This window comes from Protopterus annectens, chromosome 5.part0 (genome assembly GCF_019279795.1).
Source record: "Protopterus annectens isolate FY-2018-M chromosome 5.part0, PAN1.0, whole genome shotgun sequence".
NCBI classification, from domain to species: domain Eukaryota; kingdom Metazoa; phylum Chordata; order Ceratodontiformes; family Protopteridae; genus Protopterus; species Protopterus annectens.
In genome coordinates, this window is record NC_056735.1 from 1,742,303,574 (window position 1) to 1,742,323,511 (window position 19,938).

The window sequence follows — 19,938 nt, forward strand, 5'->3', positions numbered from 1 at the left end:
GCCTGCTCAATCTGCTGGTGAGGGCAGGGGCCAGTCCTTTCGTAAACTGGCCCAATGACCTGCATTTTCAGCTGCCAGATTCTTCTTGCCTGGCAGCTCCTTTGGGAGGAAAGTTGGCTCTTTTCAAGCAAAATTGGCATTTAGTCACCCAGGACAAATGGGTATTGGACATTATAAACCGAGGTTACAAGTTCTATTTCCATACCATGCCTCCTTTCAAAGGCATGCCAGACGTCCCTCCTCGGCAAAGGATAGAGGCTCACAGACAAATTTCTTTACTTCTTCAAATAGGAGCTATACAGTCAGTTCCTCTGTCAGTAATGGGCCTAGGATTTTATTCTCGCCTGTTTCTAGTTCCGAAGAAAGGGAACACGTGGAGACCAATTTTGGATTTATCTATCCTCAACACTTACCTGGACATTCCAAAGTTCAAGATGCTGACTTTACAACAACTTTTACCTCTGTTGGGAAAAGATCACTGGATGGTTACTCTGGATCTCAAAGAGGCTTACCTTCATGTTCCTATCAGGCCCAGTTGCAGGAGGTACCTGCGTTTTCGGGCTGGAAATTTACATTATCAGTTCTCTGCATTGCCCTTTGGCTTATCTACTGCCCAGAGTGTTCACAAAGGTTCTGGCTCCAGTGATAGCATTTTTCAGACTAAGAGGAATACAGATTTATCCTTATTTGGACGACTGCCTGATTATTGCACAAGAAAAGGACGAACTTCTTCATCATCTACAGTATGTGATGGCAGTGTTAAGATGCCTAGGGTATTCTGTGAACGAAACAAAGTCCAGTCTAGTACCCTCTCAGGACATGTGCTTTCTGGGTGTGAGACTGAATACAGCTTCCCAGATGGCCTTTTGACCCCGGACAAACAAAGAAGCCTATCTCTTTATTTCCATCAAATGTCTCTACGGTCCAGGCTGACTGCAAGGACAGTCCTTCAAGCCTTGGGGTTCATGGCATCTTGTATTCTGGTGCTTCCCAATGCCAAATCGCATATGAGGAAGCTTCAATGGTATCTCAAAAATGTATGGACACAGCACTGCCAAGATCTAGACACTGTCATTCAGATAATACCTTGCATTCAGAAGGAGTTTTTGTGGTGGGCTCAGGAATGTCACCTAAACAAGGGACTCTCTGTGACCCGGCCAGAGGCGAGTCAGATTCTAATGACAGATGCCTCGGACAAGGCTTGGGGAGCACACCTCAATGGAAAATGGGTGCAAAACACGTGGCCTGTCAAACTCCAACATTTGCATATCAACTTGAAGGAAATGTTAGCTGTCCAGTTTGCATTGATGGCTTTCAAAGATTTACTTCACCCAGGGCAGGTGTTGATTCAAACAGACAACACTACTGTCATGTGGTACATCAACAAGCAGGGGAACCCATTCTTACCCTCTTTGCAGGCAAGCGATGATTCTGTGGGAAACTGCTCTCAATCTACACCTCAATCTTCAGGCAAGGTTTCTACCAGGAGCACAGAACTCCTTAGCAGACGTATTGAGCAGACAAATAGTGGATCCTCACGAGTGGAAATTGGATCCTCATGTATTTCAACAGTTGACAGTGTTATGGGGAACTCCAGACATAGATCTGTTCGCTTCTCCACTAAATTACCAGTTGCCAAAGTTTTGCACAAAAATGTTTCATCACACAGCTTGGAAGGTGGACGCTCTATCATTCAGTTGGAACAAGCTGCATGTATATGCCTTTCCACCTCTGCCTCTTCTTCCCAAGGTACTTTTGAAGGCCAGACAAGACAAGCCAAACATGATTTTGATAGCACCGGATTGGCCTCGACGACACTGGTACCCACTACTGAGGAGTTTAGTACGAGAACCTCCATGGCCTCTGCCTTTGATTCCGCACCTTTTGTCTCAAGAGGACAGTCACTTCCTCAATGTCAAGATTCAGTCTCTGCATCTAACAGCCTGGCATATTCTGTTTTAGACTCTGGAGGGTCTCAGCTTCCACAACAAGTTTTGAATGTTATTTTGGAGGCCAGGAGGCCTAGTACCAGGAAGGTTTACGCTGATAAATGGAGGAGATTTTTTATTTGGAGCAAAGGAAAGGACTTTTGATGTCTCCAAACCTGATTTAAGTGTTGCTCTTCAATATCTTACTGAGTTATTGGACAAGGGTTTGTCTTTCTCCTCAATAAAGGTCCATGCTGCAGCCATTTCTGCTCACTATGATTGTGACCCTCCTTTATTCTCTCATCCTTGGTTTAAGCAATTTCTTAGAGGGGCAAAGAATATAAGACCCGCACGTAGAGCTCCTACTCCTGCTTGGGATCTCAATTTTGTGTTGGAAAAACTTACTCTACAACCTTTTGAGCCTGCAGCTACTGCCGAGTTAAAGTATTTGTCATGGAAAACTGCTTTTTTGTTGGCCATTACCTCTGCAAGAAGGGTTTCTGAATTACAGGCCCTCATGGCAGTGGAGCCTTTCCTGATTTTTCATAAGGATAGGGTATCTTTGCGTACTAACCCTTCCTTTATGCCTAAAGTGGTTTCTAGTGTGGCCTTAAATCAAACTATTCATTTGCCTACTTTTTATGCAAACCCCCAAAATAAAGGGAGAAAATTTTGCATACTTTGGATATTCACAGGCAGTTGCGTTATTATTTGAGCAGAACCAAGGAGTTCAGACAGTCTCAGCAATTGTTTGTTTCTTTTGCTTTGGGTTCACAGGGTAAACCTGTTTCAAAACAAACTATTTCTAAATGGATTGGGTTTTGTATTTCTTTCTGTTATTCCCATCATGGTAAGGAGATTCCTGCTGGAATCAGGCCTCATTCCACTAGGGCTACTGCTACTTCTACGGCCTTTCTAAGGGGTAGCTACAAAAGACATTTTGGAGGCAGCTACTTGGAGTTCAGTGCATACCTTTTCTAAACATTACCACCTTCCTCTTTATTCTAAGTCTAGGGCTGGATTTGCCACTGCTATTTTACAGGGCATTTTAGCGCCCCTAATGCTTTATGATTTTTCCATCCTCCCTTTCCCGTGCTTTGGGATTCTACCCATAAGTAAGGACTGCAGCAATGTGAGATGAAGAACATAGTACAGTTTTGTACCTACCATAAATGTAGATGTTCAAGATCCACATTGCTGCAGTCCAATACCCTCCTCCTTCCCCACTGTAGTTTGACTTGGTGCTATGCTTTAGGTGATGGTTGTTGTTGGGCATGTTTTTGGGAGGTATTCTGTTTTTGGCTGTGGCCTTTCTGGTTTGGCCTTCTGACATCTGGGGCAAGAAAAGACTGAGGATATGACGTTGGTCATGCGCCTTTATACCCTGACGCTCTGATGTCAGATCTAGGCGCCCATGACCGACGTCAGCCTAATACTTTGGTATTCGGGCCGACCGAGGACAGCGGACTACCCATAAGTAAGGACTGCAGCAATGTGGATCTTCGAACACCTACATTTATGGTAGGTACAAAACTGTACTTTTTGCAAGATGTGGTTTCCCAGGAGTCAGGTCAGGCTGAGGGGGCCTCTCAGGTTACTATTCTCCCTTCTTTGCCTAAGGTAGTTAGGCCTTCTCCTTCTGTCTCTAAGGTGCCTTCCAAAGGCAGGCCTGGTTTGCCTTCCACAGGTGTCAGTCCTAGTTCTGCAGGTTCTGTGCCTAAAAAGCACATGCTTAAAATGGCAGAAGATTTGATTACTTTAATCAGGGGTTCTATGCCCCCTCCGGATAAGAGGCCTAGGGTGGAGCCAGAAATGGAAAGTTTGGAGCAGGCTTCAGATTACTCAGTCTTCGGCTGAAGACATTCAGGATTTTCCTCCTTATTCTGATTCAGACGCAGAGGATTCCACTCCTTCTGCTTCTCCTCCAGAGGATTTTTCTTTTTCAGAAACCCTGCATTCCATGAGGGAGCATTTTAAATGGGAAGGTCAGGATTTCTCAGATTCCAGGAAGAGGCTTAGGGAATTTTTGTTTTTACCACAGCATAGGCCCTTGGCTATACCTCCTGTTTTGGATGTTGTTCAAGAAGTTTTTTCTGAAGCTTCCCTTAATCCAGATTCTTTGCCTCCTGCACCAGTGAAGCCGGATAGGTATTACAGAGTGCCCGAGGCTCATAAATATCTGTATAAGAGCCCTAGGGCCGACCCAGAAACCATTAGCCAGGGACCTAAGGGTGTCAGGGCTTCTGTTGTAAAGAATCCAGTTCCTTTGGATAAGGATGCTAGAGCTTTGGAAAGGTGGGGTAAGAAAGTATATACCTCTTCCACTTTAGCAATGAGGGCTTTGAATTGCCAGTTTCATATGTTGAAATATCAGAATTTTCTTCTTACTCAGTTAAAATCTAAAATTGATGCTTTGGCAGAGGGCATAGAGTGTAAGGAATTACAGGATTTGGTACATGCCTCTGATCAGGTGGGTAAGCATGCTTTGCAGTGTGGTTTTGATGCTTTACAGGCTTCTTCCAGGGTGGCTGCCACTGGTTCAGTTCTTCGCAGGCATGCCTGGCTTAAGGATCAGAATTTGTCAGAGCATGTTAAAGCTAGGATTTTGGATGCTCCTTTGCAGTCTGAAGTTTTGTTTGGTTCTCCTGTGGAGTCTGTCTTGAAAAAAATGGAAGACAAGGCTAAGTCTATGCAGACTGTTAAAGATTTTTTGCAGGTGCAGCCCCCTAAGTTCAGCAGGAACTGGCCTGCTAAGGGTTGGACTTGCCCTTCTTCTGATTCGCAGTCTAGGGGTAGATCTAGACGGGGTAGGGGCAGAGCTCAGAGTTCTTTCAGGCCCAGACCGTGGAGTTCACCAGCACAATCTACAGGTGAAGGCAGGGGCCAGTCCTTTCGTAAACAGGCCCAATGACCTGCATTTTCAGCTGCCAGATCCTTCCTGCCTGGCAGCTCCTTTGGGAGGAAAGTTGGCTCTCTTCAAGCAAAATTGGCTTCTAGTCACCCAAGACAAATGGGTGTTGGACATTATAGACAGAGGCTACAAGTTTTATTTCCACACATTGCCTCCTTTCAAGGGCATGCCAGACGTTCCTCCTCAGCAAAGGGCAGAGGCTCACAAACAGATTTCTTTATTTCTTCAAATGGGGGCTATACAGCAGGTCCCTCTGTCAGAAGTGGGCCTCGGATTTTACTCTCGCCTATTTCTTGTACCAAAGAAAGGAAACACTTGGAGGCCAATCTTGGATCTATCTGTCCTCAACACATATCTGGACATTCCAAAATTCAAAATGTTGACGTTGCAACAACTTCTGCCTCTGTTGGGCAAAGATCACTGGATGGTAACTCTGGATCTCAAAGAGGCTTATCTTCATGTTCCTATCAGACTCGGTTGCAGGAGATTCCTGCGTTTTCGGGCTGGGACTTTACATTATCAGTTCTCTGCATTGCCCTTTGGCTTATCTACTATGCCCAGAGTATTCACAAAAGTTCTGGCTCCAGTAATAGCCTTCTTCAGGTTAAGAGGAATACAAATTTATCCTTATTTGGACGACTGCCTGATTCTGGCTCAAGACAAGCTCGAGCTTCTTCACCATCTACAGTATGTTATGACAGTGTTAAGGTGCCTAGGGTATTCTGTGAACGAAACAAAGTCCAGTCTAGTACCCTCTCAGGAAATGTGCTTTCTGGGTGTGAGACTGAATACAGCTTCCCAGATGGCCTTTTTGACCCCGGACAAGCAAAAGAATCTTACACTTTACTTCCATCAATTGTCTCTACTGTCCAGGCTGACGGCAAGGACAGTCCTTCAAGCCTTGGGGTTCATGGCATCTTGTATTCTGGTGCTTCCCAATGCCAAATTGCATATGAGGAAGCTACAATGGTATCTCAAAAATGTATGGACACAACACTGCCAAGATTTGGACACTGTCATTCAGATAATACCTTGCATTCAAAAGGAATTTTTGTGGTGGGCTCAGGAATGTCACCTAAACAAGGGACTCTCTGTGACCCGACCAGAGGCAAGTCAGATTTTAACGACGGATGCCTCGGACAAGGCCTGGGAGCACACCTCAATGGAAAATGGGTTCAAGACACGTGGCCTGTCAGACTTCAACATTTACATATCAACTTGAAGGAAATGTTAGCAGTCCAGTTTGCATTGATGGCTTTCAAGGATTTACTTCTCCCAGGGCAGGTGTTGATTCAAACAGACAACACAACTGTCATGTGGTACATCAACAAGCAAGCGGGCACCCATTCGTACCCTCTTTGCAGGCAAGCTATGATTTTGTGGGAGACTGCTCTCAGTTTGCAACTCACTCTTCAAGCAAGGTTTCTGCCAGGAGCACAGAACTCCTTAGCAGATGTTTTGAGCAGACGGATAGTGGATCCCCACGAGTGGAAATTGGATCCTCATGTATTTCGACAGCTGACAATGATATGGGGGACTCCAGACATAGATCTGTTTGCTTCTCCACTAAATTTCCAGGTGCCAAAGTTTTGCACAAAGATGTTTCATCCCACAGCTTGGAAAGTGGATGCTCTATCATTCAGTTGGAGCAATCTTCACGTCTATGCCTTTCCGCCTCTGCCTCTTCTTCCAAAGGTTCTCTTGAAGGTCAGACAGGACAAGCCCTCCATGATTCTAATAGCTCCAGATTGGCCTCGACAGCACTGGTACCCTCTGCTAAGGAGTTTAGTACGGGATCCTCCTTACCCTTTGGCTTTGATTCCGCACCTTTTGACTCAGGAGGGCAATCATTTCTTCAATGTCAGGATTCAGTCCCTGCATCTAACAGCCTGACATATTCTGTTCTAGACCCTGGAGGGTCAGCTTCCTCAACAAGTTTTGAATGTTATTTTGGAGGCCAGGAGGCCTAGTACAAGGAAAGTTTATGCTGATAAATGGAGGAGATTTTTATTTGGACCAAAGCAAAGAGCTTTGATGTTTCCAGGCCTGATTTGAGTGTTTCTCTTCAATATCTTACAGAATTATTGGACAAGGGTTTGTCTTTCTCCTCTAAAAAAGTTCATGCTGCAGCCATTTCTGCTCACTATGACTGTGATCCACCATTATTCTCTCATGCTTGGTTAAAGCATTTCCTTAGAGGGCCAAGAACATAAGACCCCCGAGAGCTCCTACTCCTGCTTGGGATCTCAATTTTGTGTTGGAAAAACTTACTTTACCTCCTTTTGAACCTGCAGCTTCAGCTGAGCTAAAGTTTTGTCTTGGAAGACTGCTTTTTTGTTGGCCATTACGTCTGCTAGAAGGGTTTCTGAATTACAGGCTCTAATGGCAGTTGAACCCTTCCTAATTTTTCATAAGGACAGGGTATCTCTGCGTACTAACCCTACTTTTATGCCTAAAGTGGTTTCAAATGTGGCCTTGAACCAATCTATTCATTTGCCTACTTTTTATGCAGATCCCCAAAATAAAGGGGAGAAAATCTTGCACACTTTGGATATTCACAGACAGCTGCGTTATTATTTGAGCAAGACTAAAGGGTTCAGACAGTCTCAGCAGTTGTTTGTTTCTTTTGCTTTGGGTTCTCAGGGGAAACCTGTTTCAAAACAAACTATTTCTAAGTGGATTGGCTTTTGTATTGCTTTTTGTTATTCTCATCATGGTAAGGAGATTCCAGCTGGAATCAGGCCTCACTCCACTAGGGCTACTGCCACTTCTACTGCTTTTTTAAGGGGGGTAGCTACTAAAGATATTTTGGAAGCAGCTACTTGGAGTTCAGTGCACACTTTTTCTAAACATTACCATCTTCCGCTTTATTCCAAATCTAGGGCTGGGTTTGCCACTGCAATCTTGCAGGGCATTTTGGCAGCCCCCAATGCTTTATGATTTTGCCAGCCACCCTTTTCCTCTGCTTTGGGATTCTACCCATAAGTTATGACTGCAGCAATGTAAGATGAAGAACATAGTACAGTTTTGTACCTACCATAAATGTAGATGTTCGAAGATCAACATTGCTGCAGTCCAATTTACCCTCCCTCCTTCCCCTCTGTAGTTTGGAGTGGTGGTGTGATTTGGGTTGTAGCTGTTTTTTGTACATGGTTTTAGGGAGTTATTCCATTTTTGGCTGTGGCCTTTATTTTTAGGGCCTTCTGACATCTGGGGCAAGAAAAGACTGAGGAAATGACGTCGGTCATGCGCTTTAATACCCTGACGCTCTGATGTCAGATCTGAGCGCTCATGACCGACGTCAGCCTAATACTTTGGTATTCGGGCCGACCGAGGACAGCGGACTACCCATAAGTTATGACTGCAACAATGTGGATCTTCGAACATCTACATTTATGGTAGGTACAAAACTGTACTTTTTTTCTCACCCCTTACTAAGACAATTCCTCAGGGGAATCAAGAACATTAAACCACCAAGAAAGGCCACAGTGCCAGCCTGGGACCTCAATTTTGTCTTAGAAAAACTGACTCTACCTCCTTTTGAGCCAGCAGCTTCAATTGACTTGCAATTTCTCTCATGGAAAACAGCCTTCCTGTTGGCAATTACCTCAGCAAGAAGGGTTTCGGAACTACAGGCCCTAATGGCAATACCACCCTTTATTATTTTCCACAGAGACAGGGTTTCATTAAGGACCAACCCTACCTTTATGCCAAAGGTGGTATCTAGGGTTTCTCTAAATCAAGCCATTCATCTGCCTGCCTTCTTCCCCAATCCTGAGAATAAGGGGGAAAGGCTTTTGCATACCTTGGACATTCATAGACAACTTCGATACTACCTGGACAGAACCAAGGCCAGTAGGAAGTCTGAACAGCTTTTGTAGCTTACCCTGCAGTCCAAGGAAAAGCAATTTCAAAACAGACTATTTCTAAATGGATTGGACATTGCATCAGATTCTGTTATTCCTTTCATGGAAAGACTGTTCCAGCCTATGTCAGACCACATTCCACCAGAGCTACAGCCACCTCTACAGCATTTTTAAGAGGGGTGCCTACAAAGGACATTCTAGAAGCTGCTACATGGAGCTCCGTGCATACATTCTCAAAACACTACAATCTCCCCCTATATTCCAGATCCAGAGCAGGCTTTGCTTCGGCAGTCCTGCAGGGTTTGATTGCAACACCATCACTTTCCTAGAGCATACCTCCTCCCCCAGCTAAGCTATGGTATTCTACCCACATGTTATGACTGCAGTTGCATTCTTGAGGGACATAGTACAGTTTTGTACCTACCATAAATGTAGATGTCCGAGAGACATGCAACTGCAGTCGGGTTTTCCCTCCCTCCATACCCCTCTATGCTTAGGGTCCACTCCTATCCCCCTCACTCTTAGCTGGGGATATCTGTTATGGTGTATTTGTTTTATTGCTTATGTATTTGTTTGGAATCCTGTTTTTGTCTTCCAATTTGATTACAGCCTTCCTTGGAGGGCACCTGGCATCTGGGGCAAGAAACACTGAAGAAAATGGCGTCGGCTGATGCTTATATACTCCAGCCGCTCTGACGTCGGAGAGAAAAGCGACATCAGCCGACGTCGGACCCAGACTTTGGAATCCGGCCGACCGAGGGCTGCCTGAGGCAGGACAACCCACATGTTATGACTGCAGTTGCATGTCTCTCGGACATCTACATTTATGGTAGGTACAAAACTGTACTTTCATCTCCGACTACAAGGTTATCAGATATTTCCATATTTGGACAACTGGCTCCTGACCGTCCCAACCAGGAATCTACTCCTTCTGGTCAGGAATTATTTCTTCAACTTAGCTGCAACCCTAGAGATAACTATCAACTTGCAGAAGGCACAGTTGGATCCAGTACAAACCATAGACTTCATAGGGGCCCATCTAGACACAAGGATGTCCTGTTTACCTTACACCACCCTTGATATAGCTAGGGACCAGACAGACCACTTACCTGCTACTCTTGACTTGGCCAAATATAAATTAGTGCCTTGCTGACAACATACTCAAGTGAACTGACTAATTAGAGGCAGGTACCATAGCATGTCATCTTACTGTGTTAAACAATACTCTTTTTCAGATAGTAACAGTTCATAAAAAATAATAAATATTATCCATAAGATCTTACAAATAAGTAAATAAAACTTTACTTAACCAATAAAGAAGACAGGACAGTGCTGATATATGCTAAATGTGCAGAGGTAAATAATGCATAAGGAAAGAAAAATCATTTGTACTTAGAATATTTAAAGAAAAAATGTTCCATACATATATGTATGTATGTATATATATATATATATATATATATATATATATATATATATATATATATATATATATTTCAGCTTATTTCTGTTCTCACACAAGTCTTTTCTCATTTTCAGACCACCAAATGCAATGCATCAGCTTTTATTTGAATACTAGCAACTGCTTTCTTTCAAGAGTCTTAAAATTGTTTTGGTATGGCTCTTTTTCTCCAACACTTGACTTAATTACAAGCAGTTATGGCCTTACTGAGAAACTGCAGAACATTTCACTTTTCATTTCAGTTACAAGTTTCATGCATTTCTTTACTTTGTTTTCATTTACATAGAAAGGCCACAGGGTTTCTCATATTGCAGTGTTCAAGGGCATTAAATAATAGCTTTACAAATGTACCAACTCTCAGAGCCACGTGTGAGCAGTCCTGTTCTATCCCCAGCAGTTGTTCTTTACAGTCTGTTTGCCAAATAGTTCTTCAAGAAACAATTTTACAACAGCAGTAGTCTTCATTGTTCCTCCCCCCTCCAAGATGGCATAGGTTTTCTTTAAACTTTGAAACCGTAAACTTTTGATGGTACTGACAGAGGTTACAGAGTGAATGAGAGCAAGAAAAACAAGACATTCTTCCTTACCCCATGAAGAAGTAGACCTCTTGCATGGGGTTGATTGTATTCCCTGATTTCAGACCATGAGGAAACTTCCTGTCAGACCTGTAGTTGCCCTCTAAAGTGTATAACATTTGCTGAATCTGTAAACACTGCACACAATTATTTGAATAGGTTATAAGAGAACCCTGCCCCCTCCCCCCAAAAAATAACATAAATGGACATGATGCGTTTGCCATAGCTGGACTGCCCATCAGGACTGTCTGTCTTCTGTTTCATGGCATCATGAATATTTACTGATACACTGACACTCAACTCAAGCTCCTGAAAGTGTAAAGGTAGAGCCCCACTTGCTACATGGAATCAAGAGTCAGCAGCTGTTTGTTTCTGCTGTCTCTGTTTCTGTCCTGTAGCATGGTGCAAGAAGATCATAACCTCTAGCCAGTTTTTTTTTTTTTGACAAAGAGTTGAGGTTACTGGACAGTTATGGGATTTTCATGTAGTATAGAAGAAAGAGCTCAGTTAGATAGCCCATCTATAGTAACATATCAAATTTATGCACTGCAAGGATGCATGCAAAAATGGAAGACTTGCCAGCAGAGATAGGCAGAATTTGTTAGTTGATAAAAAGGTATTTGTGTTTTGAAATGTTTTTAATGTAGTGACGGCATCCTTCATGCCAGCCATGTCTATGACTGTCCTGAGAAGGCACACCTGATTTAGTACAGACAGTTGTCCTGAAAATGTCAAAGCTTAGTTGCTGGATGCAGAAATCGCTTGCTACTTCATTTTTGCCAGCCAGATGAGTGCATCATTACTGGTCTAAAACAAGAAGAGAATTGAATACACCTTATTTAAGCAAATTTGTTATGCCTCACTTCACATTTTCCAAAGAAGTACTGCACCATTAACAGAAAGAGGATTTAAAACAATCACATGCCTATCCAGTAATTTCATATCAGAGAAACAGTGAGCAGAATATTGTTTCCATTGATGCTCATCGTGCATACAGCTGCAGTCATAACAGATGGGTTTTCCTGCCATCAGGCGGGTCCTCGGTCAGCCAAATTCCAGAGTCTTGGTCCGGCGTCGGTTGTCGTCGCTTTTTCCCTGACGTCAGTGCGACAGGGGTATAAAAGAACCAGCCGACTCAATTTTCTTCAGTCTTTCTTGCCGCACGGTGCCTGAAGCAGAAGCAGTTCGCAAGTGCCGGTCGGCCAGCTCCTGAGATTACGCATTTGTACAACTGAAGTCTTTTTGAAAGCTAAGTACCCCGTTGGGGAAACTTTTCTTGCCTCAGACCGATGTCAGACAAAGTTAATAATTGTATTTCATGTGGGAAGCAAATACTGCCTAAGGATTTCCATTCCCTCTGCATTCCTGGCTTAGGCCCAGACCATGACATCTCGGCCTCAAGTTTTTGTGCCTCTTTCAATAAACGCACCATTAAGCGTCGGGCGGAGTTCGCCCAACACCTTTTTGGCAAAAAATTTAATTACATAATGTTGGATATTCCGACTCCAGTTTTGACTAAGAAGCGCAAAGATAAGGACCGACACATGAGGTCCACGGCCTCTACAGACACCACGCCAAAGCCCACTACAAGTGGTCCGGTTCTCAGCGAGGCGTCTACGCAGCCCCTGACTACTGACGACACTTCTTTGGTGGTGTCTTCTGTACCCGAGGTCGCAGGCTCTTCGGCCCACACCATGACTATTGATACTGAAGCCACCCTTGGCAGTGAAACTCAGACCTTAGAAAAATCTGCCTCCTCTCATGGTGTATTCAGGCCTTCCTCTTCTTTCTCCATCAAGGCTTTCACTAAGTCTAAGACAGCCATGCATTCCAAAAAACAAACCTCACAGGCGCTTCTCAAGGCCCCATACCTAAAAAGCAGATGCTCAAAATGGCTGAGGACTTAATTACACTTATCAGGGGTTCTCAACCTCCCCCGAAAAAAAACTCCCAGAGTGGAGGAAGATTCCCCCTCCTCAGACCAGGCTTCCATTATTTCTGAACATTCTGATGACCAGGAACACTCGTACTCTCCCTATGAAGATTCTGATGCAGAGGAGTCCATTCATTCTGTCTCCCCCCTGAGGATTACTCTTTTGGGGAAACCTTGCATACCTTGAGGGAACACTTCAGTTGGGAAGGCCAAGAGTACACAGACTCCAAGCAAAGGCTTAGAGATTTTCTCCTGCTCCCGTAGCACAGGCCACTGGCTATACCTCCTGTTTTAGATATCCTTGATGATGTATATTCAGAGTCCTGCCTCATCCCAGACTCTTTACCTCCAGCCCCAGTCAAGCCTGACAGGTATTACCGAGTTTCTGACTCACACCAATTCCTATACAAAAGCCATACGGCTGACCCAGAAACTATCTCTCAGGGTCCCAAGGGAATTAAGGCCTCCACTGCTAAAAATCCATTACCTTCAGAGAGGGATTCCAGAGCTTTAGAAAGGTGGGGGGAAAAAGTATACATCTCGGCCACCTTGTCCATGAGGGCATTAAACTGCCAGTTCCATATGTTAAAGTACCAACAGTTTCTGCTGTCACAGTTGAGAAGCAAAATGTCACAGCCTGAACAACCAGATTTGAAGGAGTTGCAGGATTTGATACATAGTGCAGAACAAGTAGGTAAACATACCTTGCAATGTGGTTTTGATGCTTTAGAGGCCTCATGTAGAGCTGCTGTTACAGGATCAGTCATACGTAGACACGCTTGGCTCAAAGAGCAAACCTTACCAGATCATGTCAAAGCTAAATTACTGGATGCACCTCTGCAAAAAGATGTATTGTTTGGTGTTAAAGCTGAGGAAGTATTAAAGAAAATGGAGGAAAAGCAAAATCAATGCAAACAGTGAAAGATTTCTTACAGGTACAGCCTCCACGTTTCAGTAGAAATTGGCCTTCAAAGAATTGGTCCTTTCCAGCCACGGACAGACCCAAAAGAGGTAGATACAGGTGCCCGAGGGGTAGAGGGCAATCTCAAGGATCGTTTAGAGGCAGACAATGGCAAGCACCTTCCCAAAGAGGTGGTGAGGAAAGTTCACGGCAATTCAGAAAGCAGAACCAATTACTTTCCCCTTTGCATGCCAAGTAAGGCTCAAATGGCAGCACCTTTAGGCGGAAAACTGGCATTATTTTAAAAAAAATGGCATATTGTCACAAAAGACAAATGGATCCTGGACATTATAGACAGAGGCTACAGATTCCACTTTCACACCCTTCCAAAAATGAGAGGCATGCCAAACCTGCCACACAATCAAAGGGCAGAGGCACAAAAACAAATTTCAGATCTCATGGACATGAAAGCTATTCAAGAGGTACCTACACAAGAACAGGGTCAAGGTTTTTATTCCAGACTATTCCTGGTACCAAGGAAGGGCAAAGATTGGAGACCTATTTTGGACCTATCCATCCTAAACACATTTTTACTCGTGCCAAAATTCAAGATGCTCACACTACAGTAGCTTCTTCCCATGCTGGGCAAGGAGTCTTGGCTGGTAACATTGGACCTCAAGGAGGCATACCTGCATGTCCCAATCAGACAAGATTGCAGAAGATACCTCAGATTTCTTGCAGGTTTATCACATTATCAATTCTCTGCATTGCCCTTTGGCTTATCTACTGCGCCCAGAGTGTTCACGAAATACCTGGCATCAGTAATTGCCTACTGCAGACTGCAAGGGATACAAATACACCCATATTTGGACGACTGCCTGATCCAAGCGGACAGCAAACACATACTTCTGAAACATCTGGCTTTTGTAATAAGGTTGTCAAATTCCCTGGGATATACAGTCAACAAAAAGAAATCAAGGCTAATACCCTCTCAAGCAATAATTTTCCTGGGTGCCAACTTGGATACAAACACCCAGTTGGCCTACCTCACACCAGAGAAACAAGGGCAACTAACGCAATACTTCAGAAAACTGGCAACTTTCACCCGGCTGACTGCAAGGAAAATCCTGCAGGCTCTGGGGTTCATGGCATCTTGCATACTACTAATCCCATGTGCAAAGCTGCATATGAGGAAACTCCAATGGTACCTGAAAAACCTATGGTCTCAGCACAGCCACAGCTTGGAAACAATAATACCACTAATTCCATGTCTTCAAAAGGAATTTCTATGGTGGGCTCAAGCATGCCAAAGAAACACAGGTCTCCCATTCTGCAAGCCTCAAGCGAGTCAAATAATCACAACAGACGCCTCTGATTACGCCTGGGGGGCGCACATGACAGATCGGTGCATTCAGGGCAGATGGTCCCAAAAGGAAAAGCACCTACACATCAATCAAAAGGAAGTGCTAGCAGTAATAAATGCTATTATAGCTTTCAAAGACCTGCTGCATCCAGGCCAGCTATTGATACGGACAGACAACACCACAGTAATGTGGTACATAAACAAACAGGGAGGAACTCATTCATACCCCCTATGCAGGCTAGCCATGTCTCTTTGGAACATGGCTCTAGAATTGCAAATCGAACTTCAAGCACAGTTCTTGCCAGGCAAGGAAAACACGCTGGCAGACAACCTAAGCAGAACCATGACAGATCCACATGAATGGAAGTTACACCCTCAAGTTTTTTCACAGATAACTCAAGCATGGGGAAGGCCAGAGATAGATCTCTTTGCCTCCCACAGAAATCACCAACTGGCAAAGTTCTGTTCAAGGACCTTTCATCCACAGGCCTGGAAAGTGGACGCACTCTTTCAATTGGACAACAATGACAGTTTATGCCTTTCCGCCTCTTCCTCTGCTGCCCAAAGTTCTATTAAAAACCAGAGCAGACAGACCAAAGATGATTTTCATCGCTCCAGACTGGCCAAGACAACACTGGTACCCACTCCTGAGGAGCTTGACTCATTCCCCACCATGGATCCTGCCTCTAATGCCTCTTCTACTGACTCAGCACAACTTCAAAACTCTTCACAGTCAGCTGAAATCACTCATTCTAGCAGCATGGAACATTCCTTAAAATTACAACATACCCTACTCTCCAGTGAGGTGCAGGATGTCATTTTGGAGGCCAGAAGACCCTCCACTAGAAAGGCCTACTCCGCCAAATGGAAACGGTTTTGTGCTTGGAATGAGAAAAAGGGCCAGAACCCTGGCATACTGAATTTACCTCAAATATTGCAGTACCTAGCTGAAATACTAAGCAGTGGACTCATTCTCTTCCATCAAAATCCATGCCTCAGCCATTTCTGCAGAATACAACACTGACCATCCTTTATTCTCGCACCCCCTCTTAAGACAATTCCTCAGAGGGGCTAAGAATATAAAACCCCCAAGGAAACAACCAGTGCCTACTTGGGATCTCAATTTCATTCTAGAGAAACTGACTTTGGCTCCTTTTGAGCCAGCTGCCTCAACAGAACTACAGTATTTATCCTGGAAAACAGCCTTTCTACTGGCTATCACCTCAGCTCGCAGGGTATCAGAACTACAAGCCCTCATGGCTGTGCAGCCTGTCATCATTTTCCATCAGGACAGAGTTTCCTTCTGAACCAATCCTTCCTTTATGCCAAAAGTAGTATCCAGGGTAGCCTTGAATCAAGCTATCCACTTACCTACCTTTTACCCCAATCCTCAAAACAAAGGGGAGAGACCACTACATTCATTGGACATTCACAGACAACTACGTTATTATTTGGACAGAACAAAGCCTTTCAGAAAATCAGAACACCTCTTTGTGTCCTATGCGGCAGGGGCTCAAGGCAAGCCTATTTCCAGACAGACAGTTTCTAAATGAATAGCCCACTGCATACGCTTTTGTTGCCTGCAGGTACAGTTTTGCCATGAAGAGAGCATCAGGTCTCACTCTAAAAGGGCCACAGCTACCACTGCAGCTTTCCTCAGGGGGATTCCTACCAAAGATATTTTGGAAGCTGCCACTTGGAGTTCTGTGCATACTTTCTCCAAGCGCTATCACCTGCCTTTATACTCAAAATCTAGAGCAGGTTTTGCCACTGCAGTTTTGCAGGGCATCCTGGCTCCTCCTAGTTCCACCTAGTGCCTACCACCCCCTTTTTAGCTATGGTATTCTACCCATCTGTTATGACTGCAGCTGTATGCACGATGAGCATAGTACAGTTTTGTACCTACCATAAATGTAGATGTTCGAGTGCTAATACAGCTGCAGTCCAGGTTTCCCTCCCTCCTTCCCCTCTGGGACAAGCATAATGACTAACACCTCCTCATACAACCTGATTGGGGTATGCTTTTATGGTGTATTTGTTTACAGCTACTGTTTTTGAATTATACTGCATTGCATTATTTCATGAATTTATGTATTGCCTTCCTTCTGAGGGCACCTGACATCTGGAGCAAGAAAAACTGAGGAAAATGGCGTCTGCTGGTTCTTTTATACCCCTGTCCACTGACATCAGGGAAGAAGCGACGACAACCGACACCAGACCAAGACTTTGGAATTCGGCCGACTGAGGACCCGCCTGATGGCAGGAAAACCCATCTGTTATGACTGCAGCTGTATTAGCACTCGAACATCTACATTTATGGTAGGTACAAAACTGTACTTTCACAGTTTCAGGAGTGGATGAAAGATAAACAGCAAAGATCCTCCATATGACTACACCCTGAATCCCTTCTGTGCACCCAGCTCCATATCCTTGCAACAGAGACTCCAGTCTTACCTTTCTGCATGCCAGGCAATAATTTCAGAAATGGATGCAACAGAAAATATCTCATGTTTTTACAACAGAATTCTGACATCAAACATTTACATTTCTACACCCCTCCCTAAAAGTTCTCATGGGCTTTGTAACTGGTGAATCAGCTTCTGGACAAACCTACATTTATTAGTACCCTTTCCCCACTTAAAAGGGACAAGATTTCTTTTCTGGGCTATTTTTTGTTACCCAAATGGACAGCACTATTTAAGATTAGTGTGAGACTTGACAGGCCTGATCATGTTCATTCATGCAATTAAATTCAGAATTGTAATACTGAAAATATTATAAAATACACTTTGCGTGGCATCAATGGACATGAATGTACCTGCTGTGCAGTGCTTACCCTATCAGTCTTCCAAGGATGTGTGGCTCCTCCACTGTATGACTCGTGCTATGATTGACTATTTTTTTTTGTTTGTTTTTTTACTGTTTCCATGTATCCTGAATACTACTGCAGCTGTAATCCCTATGATGAACTGAGTACAACTGTGAAATACATTGTAGTAGGTGTTCCAAGTGCTGAGATCAGTGCTGCAGTAGAGATTCCCTTCTTAAAAAGGGGACTGGGACAGAAATATCAGGGGAATTATGTGAATGGAAGCTCCTGTTTGGCCTTTTTTTCTCTTTTGCTTTACCAGGAGCCTCCACATCAGAAGCTTACTGGTTGCCAAAAGTAGTTAATATTTGTCCCATGTATGTACACATACTGCATCTGCACTTGATAGCTTGTCTTGGATCTTATTAAAAAGAGATGGAGACTGTATAGGCTGCTGTTCTTATTCCACACCAGTGATGGTGAACCTATGACACGTGTGTGAAAGGTGACACACCACAATGTTTTGGGTGAGACAACAGCATTCACCAACACCCAAGTTACCAAAGAAACTGAATGAACAGAAGTACAAGAAATAAGAGATCTTGCACTTATTTATTAAAACTCAGCAAAAAAAAGTCCTTAATTGATGTCAATTAAATCAAATGCAATGTATTCCATTTTTTTCAGTTCAATTCAAAATTACTATTAAAAGTAGGGTAATTTTTTGGTTCAGTGTTTTAAGCCCAATTATCAGTGCACATATTGTTTTCTGTATTGTAAGTCACCGATTTTTCTTTTACTTTTTAATACTTAGCAGCACACATGACTGGAATGTATTTTGTTAAATAAATAAATATGTAAAGAATTGTTTCTCTTATTGGAGGGGGGGACATGCCAGCAGAGTCAAGATGGGCATTTTCTGAATTTTTCACACACCAAGGCCAAAAGGTTCTACTGTTCTACACAGTGTAAGACTGATGTTTCCATCATGGGGAGTCGGCCTATTTGGGGAACTTCCTGAACTCTTGAGTTTTGCGAGTACTGCTATTTGCTTGCAGCTGTGTCCCATATGTCATGAATACTAGTGCAAAATCGATGGTAGTATTCAAATACCTGTTAATGTAAGTCACGTGCATACTTTCTTTGTTGCTCTTGTTGATTTTCATCATTGTCTTTGGTTTCTTCTCAATCTTCAGAGAAGTGTTGGGAAGTTGCTTGTAGGTACCACATTGTCACTAGGTAAGAGTTGCAGACGTAAGGAGGAAGTGAGGGAAGGAGCTTGCAATGGACTGATGTCCCTGCTGAAACTGCTTCCTGTCTTGCTCCCACTACTGCCACAGCAATCTCCAGAAATCAGAATGGAGATAGAACATGGGAATGGATAGAAGAAAGCAAAGCTGGAATGACTGGTGTTTTTGTCTAAAATTTTCTGCCATAAAAATGCAGTTATATTCTCAGCTAACTAATATCAGTCCTTTACAAAGCAAAGTGAAGTTTGCTTGCATGTGCAATTAATTCTATTTTTGTGTTTATTACAGCTCCTTGCACTTCTGGGGGATTCATCTACTGAGGTGCTTCATTGCCCACGTTTCAGGAGTTCTTTAGATGAGAATATTGTGATGAACACTGCTAAAACACTGCTGAGTCAGCCAATGGACTAAGTGCATACATTGTATATACTGCTACTTTTTGGAAATCATTTTTGTTATAAATTTGATAATCTCATGTATAATACCTTTCCTGAATACAAAATCAGTACAATAGATTTTGCAGCTGTGTCCTTGTCATCTGTTGCCCTACTTTTTGCTTTGTGACCTTCATTTAAATTTACTCTTTATTAAAACCAAATTACTACTGAATCAATGCTTTTCTCAAATAATTTGTAATGCATGAACTGTGATCAGTCATGCATAAGCAGGCTCCTTATATGTACACATGACTGAAAGTTACATTTGTACCTCATCATTTCTTTTGTGACACTTAAGTGCATTACTTCATATTTTACCTGCAGCTGTTAATTTTCTGCCTACTGAACACAGTGTTCGTCATTTAAGATCCTCTATTTTTTTTTTTTTGTAGTGCTGAACATTCATTATTTTCTGCTGAATGGAATTTACATATTTTGCTGCCATATTTTTTCTCTGTTATTGAGCAATCTTCATGTAAGGCACTATGTCCTTTTTGTTCCTG

General features: G+C 43.3%; 1 protein-coding gene across 10 annotated transcripts in view; it reads left to right on the forward strand.

Moving 5' to 3' along the window:
- GTPBP8 (GTP binding protein 8 (putative)) overlaps window positions 1-19,607 on the forward strand; it is a 359,654-nt gene extending 340,047 nt beyond the window's left edge. For all 10 annotated transcript variants that reach the window (XM_044071542.1, XM_044071537.1, XM_044071544.1 and 7 more), the window contains one exon: window positions 19,287-19,607. In XM_044071542.1, the coding sequence (XP_043927477.1) occupies window positions 19,287-19,353 (67 nt within the window). In that variant the 3' untranslated portion in view covers window positions 19,354-19,607. The remainder of the gene's footprint in view (window positions 1-19,286) is intronic.
- The last annotated feature ends 331 nt before the right edge of the window (window positions 19,608-19,938 follow it).